Raw genomic sequence first — 18,461 nt, forward strand, 5'->3', positions numbered from 1 at the left:
CAGAACTCGACGACGGCGAGATCATTCGTCAGGTTTCTGCTGCACCGCCGGACGATGACAGAGTCGGAAGTTGACGCACCATGTGCTATGCTGCCGCCGGATGCGGAACGTGTACACGCAGTGACTGTGCTTTCAGCCGCCTATAGTGACCGTACGACCCTCTCCGAGATTCAGGCTTGTCTGATAGCCCGTAAACGGAACAACATGCGGCGGCGCATTCACGATTTCTTCAAGCCTACTCCCGAGCCCTAATAAGTGCGTGGAAATAAAGGATTTCATTTTTTTTTTCTTAATCTGCTTTTTCGGACACCTGTTTATTCGGACATTTCCGCCGTCCCCGTGAGGTCCGAATAAACGGTCGGCGACTGTATATCCAGGGCATTGTAATGTTTCGTACAGCAAATTAGAAAAAGTACACCGCAGTGATTTCAACACTGGTAAATATGCATGTATATATTATAGTAAATCGCAACAGCCATGAACCATTCTATTCTAAACGTTGACTAGAAAAATTACTCCTGCAGTGTACACTGCCCTCCATCTTTCTTTTCAGTGAATGCTGTTTTGAGGATATGGATGAAACTAAAAGGTAAACACTATAAAGGCCAAAAAATAAACACGAAATTTCATTGTGCGGTGAAAGGAAGCTCCAGTAAACTTTTCTTTTTTTTTTCATGGTAAAAAAAAAATCAGTTTTGCTTCCAAGATAAACTCTTAAATTGCGGAACCCTGAATGTATAAATAGATTTCTTTCAATTTTACCTTATACTGAGGATTGGCAAGTTCGGCAATTTTCGCCTCCATGAGTGCGTGGAATCTGGGGTGAAACCGGTACACTGAGCCATCAACACCCACAGTGGTGTGAGGTCGCTTCATCTTGTTTAGGATGGTGGCCACAGCCGCAGACACCAGGTGGGCAGCACGTGATGACACACGGGCACAGATGAGCTTGAGGCTCTCACAGTCGTCATCTGTGCCAACCATATCCATCTTCACCATTACACTGTGGGCTTCTTCATAGACACCTCGGGGATCACTGCACAGGCACAAGACATACTTAGGCATGCGCATCAACAGCCCACAATGTGTTGCAGCAAATCTCAACTGCAGAAGAAGATCGATAAGAAACATTCTACTTTCAGGCATGAGAGGCAGAAGCAATCATGGAGTCAATCCTACTTTCAGGCATGAGAGACAGAAGCAATCATGGAGTCAATCTCTGTTGCCACAGAACAAAAAAAAAAAATACATTACGGGGTTTTACATGCCAAAACCACTTTTTGATTATGAAGCATGCTGTAGTGGACCACCTGGGGTTCTTTAACGTGCCCCACAAAACACCAGTGTGTCAGTGAATTCCAAGCATAAAATGTGAGCAACCATTCCACTAAGGCAGTATACAGTCGAGTGCCCTTACAATGAACCAAACCACAAAAGCAGCATGCTGTCATTCACACAATCTTGACCAATAAATGAACTTAAGGTCAGATATAACCACCATTACTTTTGGCATGTTCTTGCCACTTTCATGATGACATGGGCTTTTTAGTAATTTACCCTTGGTTTCTGAGAGAAAAAGGAATTTACCTTTCAATTTGAGAAATGTACTTTGTCTTGAAGAGATATGGGGTCTTCATTTTCTCAGAAAGCTTCGAGCTGAACATCAAATTTTCCTCCGCAAGGTGTACCAAGACACGACGGACAAGCTCCCCCATGTACATGCCAGAAATCATTTTCTCAAATCTAGGCAGAGCAAAGAGAAAACAAATGAGAGGGCAATGAGCAACTTCAGAAACATGTCTAAAAACACCTTTTACATAGTGGCAAAGGTTACTTACAACTGCTTTCCAGGGTTGAGTGAAGCCGAATCAATTTCTTTGTCATAACGTGTTCGCACAAATTCCAAAGAGCCATGGTCACCAAACGCACCCCACTCTGTGTTGATAATGACTTGTCGAGGTTCATTTTGATCTCCATCCCAAAGTTCAACATTTTCTAGTTTCTCCATGTAACATGCATTTGTTCCAGTTCCTAAAGCAGAATGAGAGTGTTTGTCAGTCAAGCAACCCACACTACACAACAAGGATAGCATTCTGAATTAAAGTGATATATATCTCAACAAGAAGCCGATTTTGAACATATTATTCAAATGCTATGCTCTCCATGCTCATATTGCAGAGACAATATGGATGTTCAGGCTCATTTCACTGTTGCTTGTTTCACCATAACTTGGCAAACGGCAAAGGCTGTGGGACCTCTTCTCTCCATGCTGGAGAGAGCCATCGGCTTCTTAATACAGTTTGTGCAACATAGTTTTTTTTTAATGCGAGTCTCTTTGTTTGAAACAAGTTTTATGTTCTGATTACTCATCACCAGGTATATATTTTAATATAAATTCACTTGAAACAATTTCTTTACACATGTGGTGCTGCCTGGCTATTCAATTCAAAAAGAAGAAAGTTGGGCCAACAGACAAGGCGTAGGGGCGCCAAATATGAGTCTAATTTTTGCACTATAACTCACTTTTTTTGAGCAGACGACACCTCCCACTGTACACTGTGAGAAGTCACGTGGCACTCTACTGCCATACCAGTGGCCCACAGCGCTCGCAGCCATCCCTATTTGCCAAGTTACAGTGAATGAGTACAGGTACATACGATCAATCATGGTGCTGAGTATGACTAGTGTGCAACACATAAAAGGGGTGCGACAAACTGCAGCAGTGCCACCATCGGACCTGTCAGCATCACCAGCTGTGCAGTCTTTCTAGTGTGCCGCATCGTCCCACATTCAATGAGGCAAATTGTGATCACATCAGGCATGCACGCAAGCAGGCACTAAGATGTCGGCAAACTTGCACTCCTTGCGGCACACAATGTATCTACTACTCACGGATACATGGTCGCATTAAGAAAGGAAAAAATTTTGTTCCCAATAAAAAATTTAAAAATAATTGTTCAAGCAGCCAACAACACAACAACTAGTGCATGACATTATGGGGTTGTGACAAAAGCATGGGCTGTGCTTCACTATACGTTGGCTGCACCAACATTGATGATGAATGCCTTCGTTCTGCTCCACACAGTGGTGTCACCACTGGGCGGAGTACTGCACACTCCGAGTAAAAATACTAAGCAATACAGTGCAGTAAAACTTACCAACAATGAGCCCAAGTCTGCATTGCTTGTTTTTGTGAGCACATGACATGAGAGTCCCTGTTGTGTCATTGACGACTGCCATAACATCAATATTGATGTCCTGAAGAAAAAATGAAAACTCATTGATACATTGACATAATGAAGGCATACAGTATAAAGTAACAAAGACTCGCCATGTTATAAATGTTAGGAATGAACATTCCGAACAGAGCTCGGTAGTTTTGTTTTTGAAGTTACAATAATTTGACAAATTTGACCCTAAACAAGGACATGTCACAGAGCACTTAAACACAGCACAACAGTACTTTGTAAGCCAGCCTCCACATCAGCATGCAAGCAGTGCGATGCAGCTGCCATGTCGAAAATGATAAAGAAATTCAACCCACCCTCCGCTTCTTGATTGCTTCCCTCAGCAGTTGCACTACATCCTCATTCTCAACACCACTGCATTTGAAGCCCTTGGTCCACTGAACCAGTCGGGCTTTCGTGAGGCCTTCTTGCCGACAGGGAAAGCTGAATGTAAAGCCCAAGGGAAGCTTCTTGTCCTTGACTTTGTACTTGTCCATAAATTTGGACAAGCAGTCAGCTATGTGTTCAAACAACTGCAAGAGAATTGTGCAAAAATTAGCACCACTGCAAGTTCATCACGAGGAAAAAGTAACACTTCTCACAACAGTGTAATGACCCCATATAAATTTGTACTCATGCCTCTTCAATGGCTGCTCAACAATGCACAACTTTCTTCACGCAAGCAAGCATGAGGTACACAATCTGGTGAATTCAGTCTTGTGCACAGGTAACTTCAAAGGCTAGAACAACCTCGCCACAATCCCAGTGTGCATATGTAAAGCATGCTACCATGATACTAATACAAGTTCCTACTACTCTGACACCACACTTGCATATAAGGAACCTTGTTTTCTTTGTGCACATGCTAAGGCACATTCACGAAGATTGATTTGTGCAAGAAAATTGAAATCCTCTTTTCAACAAACCAGGCCCATTTAGCCAGTGTGATTTCACAAATGTAAAGTGATATTTTCTTTAGGAATTACCAATGGAGATAGCAATCTGAACAACAGGATCTCAAACAATGACCCTAAGGATAAAGAGGCATTTCACAGAATGAAGTTAATTCATCCCGTGGGCAGGTTTGTTCAGCGAGACATTCTTTTTGAGAGGTTTTACCCTTGATACCTATTGGGAACTGATCAATTAATTAGTTCCCGGATTAGTTAAACATGTGAAAATGTAAAGAAAAAGAAACTGATAAGAAAACCAGGAAAAAGTTGTCAATTTACTGGAATCTCATATCGCGAGGGACTAGGCGAGGAAAAATGGCAGCCCAAGGAACTCGCCGGTACGCCTGCTTCTGATTAAGTGGCGAGGTTTGAGGTTTTCCCGCCTTGGGTATCTGCTTGACAGCATTTGAAAGAACTATAATAGGTAGTGACTGCTTTTGGAGGCGTGCAGCATGGTACACTACTGCTTGGTGCCATAGTGCCGGACGTACGCAACGAAGCCTGGTGTCAGCCTTATTCACACATAGCAGCAGTACAAAAAGCTGCGTGAAGCTTGGCTCGCGAAACTTAGAACCGCCAAACAGCCATCGGCTACAACTCGGGTATGCAGCAAGCACAGACGAGAGGAAGATTTCTGCTACGGCGTCGGCACCGAGATTGTCTGCGAGTAGCAGAAAACGCCCAGTGAGACGCTCGTCCGCGCCCGCTGCCCGGCTAATATCGTGAAACTTTGGTCTATGAATTTGTTGATGCTAGATACTGGCAAGTTCACTCAAATGGAAAGGGAGCAGTAAGAAGCACATTAAAGAAAGGCATGGCACATGGTCATGTTTGTGTTATGAATTAATGTACTGGATTACGAAAAAGAAGCAGCGAGAAATCGCACGCTGAGACAACCAATAAACATGCAGTGCGGCGCAACTTCAGAAATAATACTGAAACGTCCAAGAATATAGAAGAAAAATAAAAATATTGAATCGTCGCGACGGCATATCACAATCACAATTATTTTTGAGCAGCTCTGATAGCGTCCAGGCAACAATGGTTGCTTGTGTATTGTCAAATGCTCATATTCTGTGCCCTAAAGCTCGCGGCACGGTGCGAAAACGTGCTAGCAGTGAAAGCAAAACATTGTGCGTGCACATGCATGCAGACGTGCAGTCGGTCGCTGCGAACCCGTGTGATCACCGATTTGAGGCTTCTTTCTATTATGCTCCATTTGGTTGTAGAGGCAGGCCACTGTAAGCATATAATGCACATAGTTTGCTCTCAGCGTTTGCCTACCTTTTGCGCAAAAAGCCGATTCGGGAGACTACGTCACGGCGACCGCGCGCTGTGGCGTTCACTGTACATATTCGGTAAAGAGGCAGCGTCTTTAAACGATTCTGTGCTTCCAGTTTGCCCAAGATTATTATTTTGACAGTACAAAACTTCCCTCATTTTGAGAGCACTTACTGAAACCTCTAGGAGGGCTACCGCGCGTTTTTATTGAGCGCCGCAAGCCATACCTATGAGGAGCACGCTGTGTTATCCCTCATACTACGCAAGGGAGGCGCTTCTGACAGACGGCGACTCCGTAACTCCTCGCGCCCAATACGGAGGACGATCACAAGCGAAGCGGAGGGCATGGAAACCTGTTTTATAGCATGTTGTGACAACTTTGCGACACATCACTTTCATCACGTGGCATGTTGAGCCGAATGGAAGTGGAACTGCGATTGCATAGCTAATTGAAGATGAATAAGTACAAATTAAATTCATGCTAATGCATTTTCTGTGGCATTATATAGCTTTTTCCACTCGCGTAAATGACAGTGCAACGGGAGAATTTTAACGGGAGGGACGGAAACACCCCCGTACATGCCCTGCCTAATGCTTTATCACTTGAACATAAAAAAAAAGGGGGGGGGGGGAGTTGTCAGTTGTAATGTAAAATGGTATTACTTCTCGCACTTTTCAGCTATTTATGGCGTTTTTTAAGCATGAAGCAATCTTTCAAACACTTAACTATGCTCGACTTTATGAACATTACATACCCAAATAAGGAAAATCATTCGCTGATGTTCGTATAATCGTCAATATCTGAATTATCAATATCTCACTTCATTTTTGCACATTTCCCCTCCGGGCAAATGTATTGCAATGCACGTGCGATGTGAATAATATTAATAAGTACAACGGACTGTATTGAAAGACATTGCTGAGTGTTTTTGACATATTGCTTCGAATTCTTGCAAGGTTACTACGAAAAACATGTTTTTCGGCATAATTTATGCAGCGTTTCATATGCTGCGTAAACTTGAATGTGTTGATCATATAGTGACACATAAAAGCCTAACAAGCATACCACAAAATTTTAATATGATATATATATATATATATATGACTGCCAAAAATCCTACACAACTGGTGCTCTGAAAATTAAAAAATGAGGGGGAAAAAAACCAAAAGCAAGTGTAGACATAGCCCACACATATGAGCGTCTTTTTATATTTTCTGTCTAGCTAGCATTTTTTTTTATGCTTCTTAAAGGAAGTGCCCGCTGCCACTTTCTGCAATTGCACATAATACTCTTCATCGGTGGGGTGACGACCTCGCCTATCCATAGCCTCACCACATCACCTATTGTTTCTTGGCGGATTTTGCCGGAAAGAAGATTTATCTTGTCATGGCAAATTCGGTTTATGCACTGGGAAACGCAGCACATGCGCTTACTATTGTCCTTGAGCATTGTACGAGTGAAAGATGCTAACAAAAGCCTGTGCCTGCGCAGCAAGTGTTGTCACAGCCCAGACTAGCCACGTGAAAATGTGGCCATACCACGTTGTCGTCTGCTCATCCTCCTCTAAGCGTTCCTCTCCTTGATCGCTGCGTGGCACTGCCATCTACGGCATTGCGCAGGGTGTCTACCAAGTTGACATTTCCAAATTCCCCGAGTTTTCCAGGTTTTCCCTCAGTGCCTTTACAAAATTCTCTGAGTGACACAGAACTTTGTTTTATGTCAAGACGGGCTAACACCATGTCTCCTGATGGTGTCACTCTCTAGTAAGCATGTAAAACAATAAAAGAAATGACCTATTCCAGTTTGAATAGTAAGGAGTAGTGCTTACTTTATTCGAAAAGAAAACAGAAGGGAGGAGTTAGTAAAATGCACAGCAAAAAATATCTTCGAAAAAAAAAAAAGGTAAAACTCACTGTCGAACATTGCCCAAATATGAACAAAGAGGAGATGCATACAGAAGCAAATATATTCGAAGATGAGCTATTTCTATCAACTGATAGCAAGCTCACTGGTGCGTGACCCAAACTTTGTCGCAACTGGGATTCTCTCTCAACAGCTGGTAACCTCAACTGTCCTGACATACTTTCACAGCCAGTGCACACTGCCTCAGTGCTGCGTTTCACTGCTTTAAAAAGTTTATTTTGGCTTGTATTAGGGACGCCTGCATCTCGGCGTCAGCCAACGCTTTGTTTTACGAGCTCAAGCTCCTTCAAAGAAGCAGCGGCGGCACGCTTCCTGTCCCGTTCACTCCTCAGTGCGTAGGTCCCTTCTGTTCTCGTCCTCTTTCCTATGCGTGTTCACCCAACGGACCTTTTGAACCATCTTCTGGTCAGTTGTACAGTCATCGTCCGATATTTCGGGCTCCCCAGGGGCCGCGAAAACGCCCGAAAAATCAGGGAGTTAGAAAAAATGAATGCATGTCTTTCACTGCCCTTAAGGGCTAAACTCACCACAGGAACATCCGAAAAAGTTCTGAAGGCCACCAGTACACTTATTAGGCATAGTGGTGCTCGTACTGTGACAGGAAATGGCGGGTGCACGCGTGTATAGTGAAGGAATACATACTGTTTCCCGTGACAATTGCCTCTTCACATGTTTGTAATGCTTCACCGCAATAATTTCGCGTATGCTTCACCACGTAACATTACTCTAATGAGGCGAAGCTGACTTTCGGGAACCGGCATTATGCAACGCGTCGTGCTTTCCGACCTTCAAAGCCAATCGCGAGAAACACAAAGGCGGAGTCTGTGCCATTACTTGACAGCGGTGAATTCTTTCAATTAAAAACACGGCACAGAACGGCAAGAAGCTTAACAGCGAACGTCGAAGCAGTTAGGCTTAGCGTTGCCGCGATGGTGGCTACGGCTGCCAGCAGATCTGCGTGCGAGAACGCCGTTCGATACGGCGAGGTAATCAAAATGGCGGCGGTGGTGGTTTTGATTAATGTCATTTCAGACCTGCGGTCACGACAAAAAGTTCGGAAAATCGGATGGTGAAGGGTCCTAGCACCCGAAATTTCAGACGTTCTTATACATAGGCTCTATGGGGTAACGTGGTCGTGCCGCGAGGCCGTCCGAACTATCGGGCCTCCGGAAAGTCGGTCGTTGACTGTACACTGGCAACTCCTCCAGGCGACGACACGGCGTCAAAGACGATTCGTTACGATTCCTCTCTGTTGCTCGAGCCAGCATGACTGTGACTTTCGTTCCCTTTCAATTTCAGCTAATTTTCCCTGATAGGAGCACAAATTCCCCGAGTTTTCTCTGAGCATTTCCAGACTATTCAATATCCCTGAGAATTCCCGGTATGCCTGGTTGGTAGACACCCTGATTGCGATATATAGACATGCATGCGTGGGATGGAACGCATGCCTGCGATGAAACGAGCACAAAAATAGCGACGCCAAGCTGCGCACGCGTCAGACGCTACCGTAGCAGCTTTGCGTGCCACCACTATTTTGGTAAGTTAGCGCACGGCCGCTCGATGAAAACGCTGTGCGTTTTCATCGAGCGGCCGTGGTTTGAAACGGCTTGGCCAGCAAACATGGCGGCGCCTTCTAGGCGAGGTCTGCCCGCTTCGGATCAAGTCGCCGTCCTGCGCTGTTTGATCGATTCGTTCCGAACAGATGCTTGTCTTTTTTTTTTATTTGTGTCATACTTTGACAGCGAAGTATTAGTCACAACAAGGCGCTGTTTCCGAAATATGTCAATTTTCCCGAGCTTTAGGCTTAACAAGGGTGGCTGTACAGGGTCCTAAATATTTGGCTGGGCATGTTCAAAAAAAGATTCTGCAATCAACGCTGCACTGTTTTTGTTCAAATTTTGCAGAACGATCGTATTTTGGCGTCGACTTCGTTTAGTATGGTATTTGGCACAGTTAATTGACTAAGAAAAATGTGCAAATTTTCCAGCGCTTATGGGGAGGCGAGCTACTGCCACGACGGTGCAAGCATAAACTTGTATCGCCACCTGTCGTCATCTGCAGAAAACAGCGTTTCAGGGAGGGCTGCCGCGTGTTGCCCCATAGAGTTAGTAGAACAACTCTAGAGGAAAAGCTGGGCCGGAAAAGTGGGAACCTCTAGGGCGCCGCCCTGTTGCTACTGGTCAATGTGGCCAGCGCAATTACTATTGAAAGAGCTGAGAACAAGTACAGGTCACCTTATGCTTTGTCATCTAAAAACGCATACCTGATGGCTTTATGAAGGTGGTACGTTAATATTAAGTTTACAAAAAGCAATTGATAAGTCCGTGACTTACGTAAATCACGATGTACGCATTCATACAATAAAGGATGACGCGAATTTCGGTTTCGAATCTGTTTTTTGGATGCGTAGTAGTTTCGTTTGACATGCGATCGCGCGTCGACATCGGACGCTATGGCACACTCGTGCCTTATGTGCCACCGAAGCCCCGAAGTGGTCTGGCATATACCTTCACATGTAAGTAAACGAATGTAACTCCTTGTTGAGAATATCACACGAGTAGGCAGCTCTTGTGGTACATGACAATCGTTTGAGAAGCGTCACAGTAGAGCATTTTTCTGCATGCGGAGCGGTATTTTTATTTGCAGGTTTCCCATCAGTAGGAAATTGCTGGACAGGCGGACCAGCGCACCGGAATTGTACTGGCGAAGCCACAAGCAACTCAAAGAATCTGTTTAAGTGTTGCACTTTGAACAATCATGCTTCCACAAAGGCCACTGCAGAAAAACAGCCTGATGCTGAGTATTTCTGTGCCACGAAGTAATCAAGAGGCGAGTGCCTAATGCGGACGAAATCGAGTGCATCGAGACTTAGAACGACAGAAAGCTAAACTAGTTCGTAAGGATTCATTATGCAAAACAGAGGTGAGGCGTGCAGACAGAACACAAGAGTAGAGAAGTGGGCGGCGCTCGTGTTGTTTGCTTGTAAATACTCTACTCTTGTTTCCTGTCTGCACGCCTCACCTCCGTTTTGCATAACGAGTGCATCAACCCACATATTAATAGCTTAGGCGTTTTATTAACTGCGCAATATTTTCAACACTTCCTTGCATGCCATTTCATGTGGAATATCTTTTCTGGTCACAATGTTGTGCAGCGAATCTATTTGCATGATCGACTCCGGGCCTGTGGGACCGTTCACTTGCACTTGATGCTGAGTCTGCGAGCATTTTCAAAATTCAATTATTTTCGACAACAGGCACATATGCAATACTGACATAATCCCGAATACCACTAAGAAGCTGGGACACATTTTTGATGACCATACTCGCAGGTAAAATAAGTACATCATGTGGACAGCTCCAGCTCATTTCCCTTAAGTCACTGTGTACAAGGGTTATGCAAAAATAATTTTTTTTCTCGCGCACCTATTATTTTGCTGTATAAGCAAGAGAACCCACCACGTTAGTGTAACGTATCTTGTGCATCACACTAATATGTGCTTTCATTTACCAAGTGAGCTGAGTTACTTTTATGACTGATTCAGTCATATCACACTGCAAGCTGCATTCATCAATCTTCAATTGGATTTTGCAAATGTTTAATGAAACATGTTTCCCTTTTATGCAGATATGTAATGGCAAGCCCTTCCATGTGTTCCCAAAGTAAAATTTAAGCTCTAAATTAAAGAAGATATTTCTAGTCAGAAACAAGTAAAAATGGTGACTGCAGAGTATCAGAAGCCCAAGGTACAGAAATTATGAGAAGTGTCGAATGATTTTAAGGAAAGAGTCGCCTTTGAAAATGCAAGACCCTTTAGTGGAGGTCAAGCAAGTCAATATAGGTAGAATACTCTGCAAAATTATGCGAGTGAGGGGATGCCAAACAATGGGTAAGGAAATGCATTGTTTTTCTGCAAAACAAAAGCTGATTGCCATTACATAAGTCACTTTAGCATCATGATAAATTCAGAAATAAACCAAAAAACAAGACACGCAAAAATAAAAAAAAACATTTAATGATATTCCAGCAGAACTTTTTGTTGGGCTAGTTAGTGCGTATTACTGTAGTACTATAGCGCCAAACAGATGACATAAGAAGAAGAGACACGGACAAAAGCGCTCGTCCGTGTCTCTTCTTCTTGTGTCGTCTCTTTGGCGCTATAGTACTTCAGCCATATAATGATGCTCTCTCCACACTGGGATAAATAAAAACAAACACATCACATCTAATGTGGACATATCAGATGCCTTGTGAAACACTAAAAGAACAATTCAGTTTCGAGCTATGGCACTTGCCGCATAGATGTGGGGGAGCCTTGCACCAATAGTGATAGTTACCACTGCATTTAGAAATTGAAAGCATTCGTGCAGACAAGGATGATTCTTTATATTTTTGGCTACCACTTCAAATGCCTCCACCAAGTGTTACAATGCTGCACGCAGCCATACTAAGGATCTCGCAGCAACACCTGCAGGTAATAAGCAGAAGCAGTCATAGTGCTGGCGTGTTCTGGACACTATGTTTGAAAACCTTTAGGCAAGAAGAGTGCAAGAAGCAGACATAACTGCATTTATTTCCATAATTCTCCATTTAAATGGCCTTTTCTTTTAACTTAGACAATGCCTACGCCTAGCCACAGCAGCTCCCTCATACAGACTCCGCAAGCCAAGAGGCCGTGGAGGCAAATGCAGGTAAGAGGCAATAAGCAATAGCACTGGTATCCACATTCATCTCATTTCTTTTTATTTTGTTTAGGCAGCCAGCACACCTCGAACAGCCACCTTGACTGCGGGTGTGTCACCCTAGTTGCCAAGGAAACATTTGAGGGAAAGTGACAGGCAATGTGAATAGCCACTTCTCCATGTAAACAATACTCTTTCTCTCTGATGACTCCTACGCCTCACCACGCCAGCACACTTGTGCACAAAGATGCCGCAGAGGCACGTGCAGGTCAGAGGCAAGAAGCAGTGGCACTGGTGTCGACATTTACCCAATTTCTTTTTCTTACACTGAGGCAGCCAGCACACCTCGAACAGCCACTTTGACTGCAGGTGTGTTAGTAGATTCCTGTTGTACATATGCTCATAATAAACTTCAGTAAACTTGAACCTCATAATAAACTTGAAGGCAAATGGGACATTGATGCATTGTGTTTTTGAACATTTATTGTACACATACAATATATGTTATACTTTGCAGTGCTACAGAGCGTATTTTGAAGCTTCCCCCTATATTTTGCACCTTTAATTACGTATGTGTTGTGTGGCCCTCAATCCAGTTCATGTTGTAGCAGCTGCTTTGTCTGTGTATCGCACATTGGCTTAAGCTCGTGATATGCACATACTTCTCTCACATATGCAAAATAAAGTTCTATGTAGTCCTCAGTGTCACAACAAAAAAATGAAAGTAAACAATCCGATCGTGGAATTGTGTTTATTGCAGTAATTCCTTCGACAGTTACTGACAAGTTGACAACTTGAACTGGTCAATCGGTACATAGCCTCCTCTATTTTTCAAAAATAAAGGAGGCTATGATCCGTCATGTCAAGGAATTGTATGTATACATAAAAAAGGGTGTGTGTGTGTGTTTGTACTGGGGGTATAGGATTAGGGCGGTACGAAAAAATGTACCAACACCGTCCTCTAGACCCATTCCGTTAAGGTACCGTAACAAAGCGTATTATGCATAAAATTCATACAACCAACTCTGATATTACTACAGACGCCAGGCGACGCCAGCTACATTTGTCATGATGCATTCGCGACTGCATCGGATGCCCACCACATTATTCTCGTTAATCGTGCTCACTGCGCTGAGGCAAAAGAAAGATCATGAGCGCAGGTGCCTTTAAAGTATCTCGACCTTGCGAGGCACTGCTGCGCGTGCCAGGGGAGCTGTCCGTGCGAACACTCCCTGGCGCACACCTGCCTCGGCGGCCCCAACCTACGTACCGTTCTGCTTCGAGCTTTGATCCCCCCACTGTCCCTCGGGTGCCCTGGAGTTCCTGCGCCGCCTGCTCTACTATCATCTCAGGTGCTCTCCTGAGACTTCCGTTTGTCGGTTACATGTGCCCTACAGCTGGATCATTACTTATAATAATAAAAAACCCGATCTATCGTCACGACGATAGATCGCGAAAGCGGCTTTTGCAACATACCGCGCCCGTGCGAAGAGAATTACGGAACGCCAACGAGGAATCTGACCACAGCTTCGAGCTCGTAACGTCGTCGAGTGACACCTGCAACAGGCGTGACCGCTGAAAACCGCATACCGCCAGAAACTTGAACAGGATCATCCATCGGTTGCATAACTGCCAGCTGTACGACCAACAAGGACCCCCCCCCCCCCCCCCCCCCCCCCCCCCCCCCCCCCCCCCCCCCCCTCCCCCCCCCCCCCGCAACATAGAATAAAGAAGCAACTTTAAAAAGCCCAAACACACGGCTGCACGCACACATCACAACACTTCAAGCGAGACGCCATGCTGCTACGCTGCTACTGTTGCCGGATTAAAACTGACTACTGTCACCAAGTCTAGCAAGCGTCTCAGGAGCTGGCAACCTCGGCGCGTAGCAACATGGCGGCGCTCTTGAGGTTCCCGATTTTAATGCATGGGCCCTATGGGTAGCTTGTCCTCTAGAGTCAGTATAGTAACTCTATGTGTTGCCCACTCCTGGAACAGGCAACTGCCCTCCCTGAAACGCAGTTTTCTGCAGATGATGGCAGGTGGCGACACAAGTCTGTGCCACGGCTGGCTTTTCAGACGCCTTTTTTCCCATAGACGAAAACTGTTTCTCATTTTTGTCTTCAGTGCACTTTCGAAAATCTAAACGTCGCAAGCGGAGTGTACTCGCAGAAGAGTGCACTTCGGTCGGAGTGCGTTCCCGGAACGCACTTTGCTGGTCGAGCGCGTAGCCTCGCCGCGAGCAGTTTCAACGATACAAAATGTAATGCTATAGAAAAAGGACACAGAAGTTCATTCTAGCTGTTGAACAGCTTAACAGAATAATCAGAACAGAACTCGCTGATATTCTGTTCAAGCAGGATCAAATGCCGCCTCGCCGCACGCCACCATCTTGTTCTGGATTGGCTAGGCATTCGTCTTGGCCTGCCCTGACTTGTAACCATCTTATGATAAAAATATTTTTTTGTTGTTGAGTAAATATAGATTCAGATTGTTTTTTTTTATAATACAACTAAAGCAAACGCGTTTTAGAAGTTTTTTATTTTAATCTACATATTCAAAAAACGATTTTAGTCTGTGGCCTCCTTTTTTTCTCTCTCTCTTTTTTTTAAGTGTGCGTGCGCTTTGTTTTTTAGCACCGCGTAGCCTGAAGTGTCACTCAAGGTCCCGAAGCGCCCTCCCCCTAAGTGCACTAAGCTTGCCCGCTTGACTCCTGTTAGTCATGTATAGGGTCCTGAATATTTGGCTGCGCGTGTTCAAAACAAAACAAAAAAAGATTTTGCCCTCACCGCTGCACTGTTCTTGCTCAAATTTTGCAGAACGATCGCATTTTGGCGTCGACTTCTTTAGTATAACACTTGGCACCATTAGTCGCCTGTTCTTTTTTTTTAAAACCGAGTGCACTCTCCATAAGTGCACTTAATAACTTGCCCGCTTGACAGGGGTATCGCATGGCCTCCGGGTTCTCGCAGCGTGAGTGACAATTCACGCGCGTTGTGATCTCTTAAAGGCCATAGATTAAGAATGTGTAGTACAGAGGGCGCCACAATCTAAATCATAATTCACGGAAAAGGGTAGTGCCACCGCTGTGCCCATAACATGGATATACAGTTGCGCTATATTGAAGTTTTCTGTACGCTATGTTTACTTTAACATCTAGATGGCGTCTCAGCTGTTTGCGTTCCGTTCGGTTTCCCTATTCAAAGACTAGTTCGCTGCGAAACCTACGATAGCACTAGCGTGGTGCCACTCGCTAACGCAAGCATCTTACGCCATACTAAAGCGCTTTACGAAAATTGAGAGAGAACGTCGAACATTGTGGTCCATAAACACGGTGCATGCACGCACAGCCATACATTGTCAAATGTACTTGCACCGGTGCGCGCGCGCTTGACACCTCGGACAAGTGCACCGTTGTCTTTTGTCAGAATTATTTTAAATTATTGAACAGTGAAAGTGTTCAGTGTACTGACCTCAGCACCAGTTCCCAGCATGATTTCTTGAGGAATAGCGTAAATTTCGTTCTGCATGCTGAATCGATCACCGTCGATATCAATGAGCAGAACTCGGAAGTTCGTGCCCCCCAAATCCAAGGCTAAGAATGTTCCACTTTCTGAAATGCAGGAAAAGGCTCGTCTCAGTAACGCTTCACACTCACAAGCACCATGTTCATTCATAAGTAACAGGCCAATCAGACTCACCTGATCCGTTGGGAACGTCCCTCACATAGGTCATGAACATTTTGACTTCAGCCGATTTGTGAGTTTCTTTTCCGAGGCCTTTGTTGAATTCATCAAGAAGCTTGGCCGAAACTTTTTGCAATACATCATTGGGGAGCTCGAGGTCACGGGTCATGGCTTCAATCTGTGATAGAGGAAAAAAAAATGCATGCATTGGTTCAGTACCATCACACAATATACTATGCCCCACGGTTTCTTAGCACGAACAATGCTGGAAATAAATACGAGCAGGGAGGACAAAAAAAAACGCTTACATGCGAAAATGTTCTGACGGCGACGTGCACGCAATTACGCATGACTATATTTGACATTAATAAGTAAGCAAAACGTGCGCACCGTCAGTGGCGTCAGACACGGGAATGGGGCTGGTAGGCCCGTCGAGTTAGCCCCTCATGCTCAATACAAATCGAGCTGGGCGCCTAAGTCCGACTGTAGAATCAGTATCTTGCAAACCTTTCGACCTCGCAGTACTATAGTAGGCCAACAGCCCTTTGCATTTCCCTCGCCCTGACCCAACGGCACATTGGCCCGTCAAACATTTCCGACGCCCCTGCGCAGTCATCATTGCACTATGACATCGCAAAGTTGAGGCTTCACCGCATAGGCAGACAATTCTGCGAGTAAAGCCGTGCTTTTCGTGTTAATGAAACCACCACGTACTATTCCATTAATTTGACATCACTTGATTCCATATCCCGCTTAAGGCTGGGCTCCAGTACGTCATTTTGATGGCAAATTCCGACCAGAAGAGGTCGGAAGCAGCTGCACTGAAAGCGTCAAGTTGGCCATTACTATAGATTTGTGTAAAACAGGAAGAAAACAGCAAAGAGAAACCTTTATGGCACCGACTGCTAAAGGAAGCGAAAGGTGAGCGTTCCGTGGGATGCCTGGATGTGGGAGGCCGCGCTCGGTCACACATTGAGGCGTTGGTGACAGCGCCCTCCGTCATTCAGTCTCCTCGCTCCGTCACAATGAACTTGCCAAAACTACTCCCTCGTTTTCGTGTCCACACACCTGCGCTTTAAGCATAAGCCCCGCCACTGACCCGTAAACGCCTCAGCCAGGTGCACGGCTGCGACGGTTACTGTAGTGACGGTGGAATGGTAACGCTATTGGTGAAACGAAGAGAAAACAGCGGACGCCGACCAAGCTGGAGAAATTTTTAAAAAAGTTAGTCTTGTTCAGACGGAAGGAGAACTGCAATGGCGCGACGTTATATGCAGTTGAGCAAATGGCGCAGAGTGCGAGTGTATATTGGTTTAAAACGTCCTACCACGGTTGGAAAACGGCGTCAAAGCAGGACCATCCCAAATGTGAGATGTTCGAACTCTGGGGCCGGCTGCCCTTCGGCCAGCTTGGGCTGGGCGAGGAGACAGAGCGGCCGCACGATGGGCGTTTCCATATGCGTTCCACAAAGCGTTTCTACATGCCGCTACCGCTCTCGCACAAGCTATAGATATATATACAAGGTAACCTATATTGAAACATTTTTAAGGCTGTGACCGCGCACAAACAAAACGCCAAGCTTCGGCCTACAGGCTCTGGACTCGCAAGGTCAAGCAGAGATGCGTACAGTAACTGAACAAATGTTCACTTAAAACTGAACGCACATTTTGTCGGTGGCTAACACATTTTCATAACTAAAGATAACGTACTTCTGCCCGTGGGATGTCGCTACGAGAGAACTGCACAGTGCCAATAGGACCTCGGTTGCCAGTTGGTCAGTCTCGAGAATGCTGACTGCTTAGCGAGGTACAATCTCAAAAAAAAAAAGAAGAAAGTATATGAAGAAACGCCGAATCTGCTTGTCAAGCACAGATTATTCTCGACATATGAAATCGTAGCCCTCCCCCCCCCCCCCCCACACACACACAAACACACGGATGGGACTGCCCAAAGTGATTTTGCAGCAAGTAAAACTGCGTTTTAGAGCAGTTTGGAGCAGAAAAAATTTCATTTTGGAGCAGCTTGGATGCAGACTAAATTCCATTTTGAAGCAACTTAGAGCAGATAACATTTTGTTTCGAAGCAGTCAGGAGCAGGTTAATCTGAATTTTGGCGGAATAATGGAATAGGGCAGCGCACTTCGAAACCACGACGGAACACAGAATAAACCAACATGAGCTGCGGTACTACAAGTGTCTTAAGCAACGTCTTAAGTTGAATTTTGAAGCAGATTACCCCGATACTAAAACCGTATAGTGCATGCAAATTTACGCTCGCAGCGCCCTCAGCCTACTTTTTGCTGTTATGCGCTTCAGCTAAAGAACGCCGCACCGCTAGGCTCACTGAACCGTATTCTAGTACACTCTAAATACCACCGCCCTGGCCGTTCCGACAGCAGCGAACGCGGACGAAAGACGGCGCTAGTGAAGAGAGCGCGAGGAGAAAGGTATGGCAAAAGCGTGAGAAGAGCGTAGTGCGGCGCGCAAGACGGGTTCTGCAGCGACAATGGCTACGAGATGGCGCCAGAGTAGCGCGCATCGGATGGATGGATGGAGCTCAACCCTTTGAATCGGGCGGCGGCGGCGCGCGCCAGCTAGCCTTGAATTGTACTATATGCATGCATACCTATGTATTTACTCCGTTACTTTTGGGTTGATATTATCCACCAATCAGATATAAGAATAAGAATAAGAGACTCCGTTCAGTTA

General features: G+C 45.2%; 1 protein-coding gene across 3 annotated transcripts in view; it reads right to left on the reverse strand.

Annotated features, from left to right (window-relative positions):
• Hex-A (Hexokinase A) overlaps positions 1 to 18,461 on the reverse strand; it is a 50,262-nt gene that overhangs the window by 3,970 nt on the left and 27,831 nt on the right. For all 3 annotated transcript variants that reach the window (XM_065430446.1, XM_065430454.1, XM_065430438.2), the window contains exons 2-8: positions 15,769 to 15,931; positions 15,541 to 15,680; positions 3,545 to 3,760; positions 3,159 to 3,258; positions 1,839 to 2,031; positions 1,588 to 1,743; positions 763 to 1,036 (exon numbers count right to left, since the gene is read on the reverse strand). In XM_065430446.1, the coding sequence (XP_065286518.1) occupies positions 763 to 1,036; positions 1,588 to 1,743; positions 1,839 to 2,031; positions 3,159 to 3,258; positions 3,545 to 3,760; positions 15,541 to 15,680; positions 15,769 to 15,931 (1,242 nt within the window). The remainder of the gene's footprint in view (positions 1 to 762; positions 1,037 to 1,587; positions 1,744 to 1,838; positions 2,032 to 3,158; positions 3,259 to 3,544; positions 3,761 to 15,540; positions 15,681 to 15,768; positions 15,932 to 18,461) is intronic.

Source organism: Dermacentor albipictus, chromosome 1 (genome assembly GCF_038994185.2).
Source record: "Dermacentor albipictus isolate Rhodes 1998 colony chromosome 1, USDA_Dalb.pri_finalv2, whole genome shotgun sequence".
NCBI classification, from domain to species: domain Eukaryota; kingdom Metazoa; phylum Arthropoda; class Arachnida; order Ixodida; family Ixodidae; genus Dermacentor; species Dermacentor albipictus.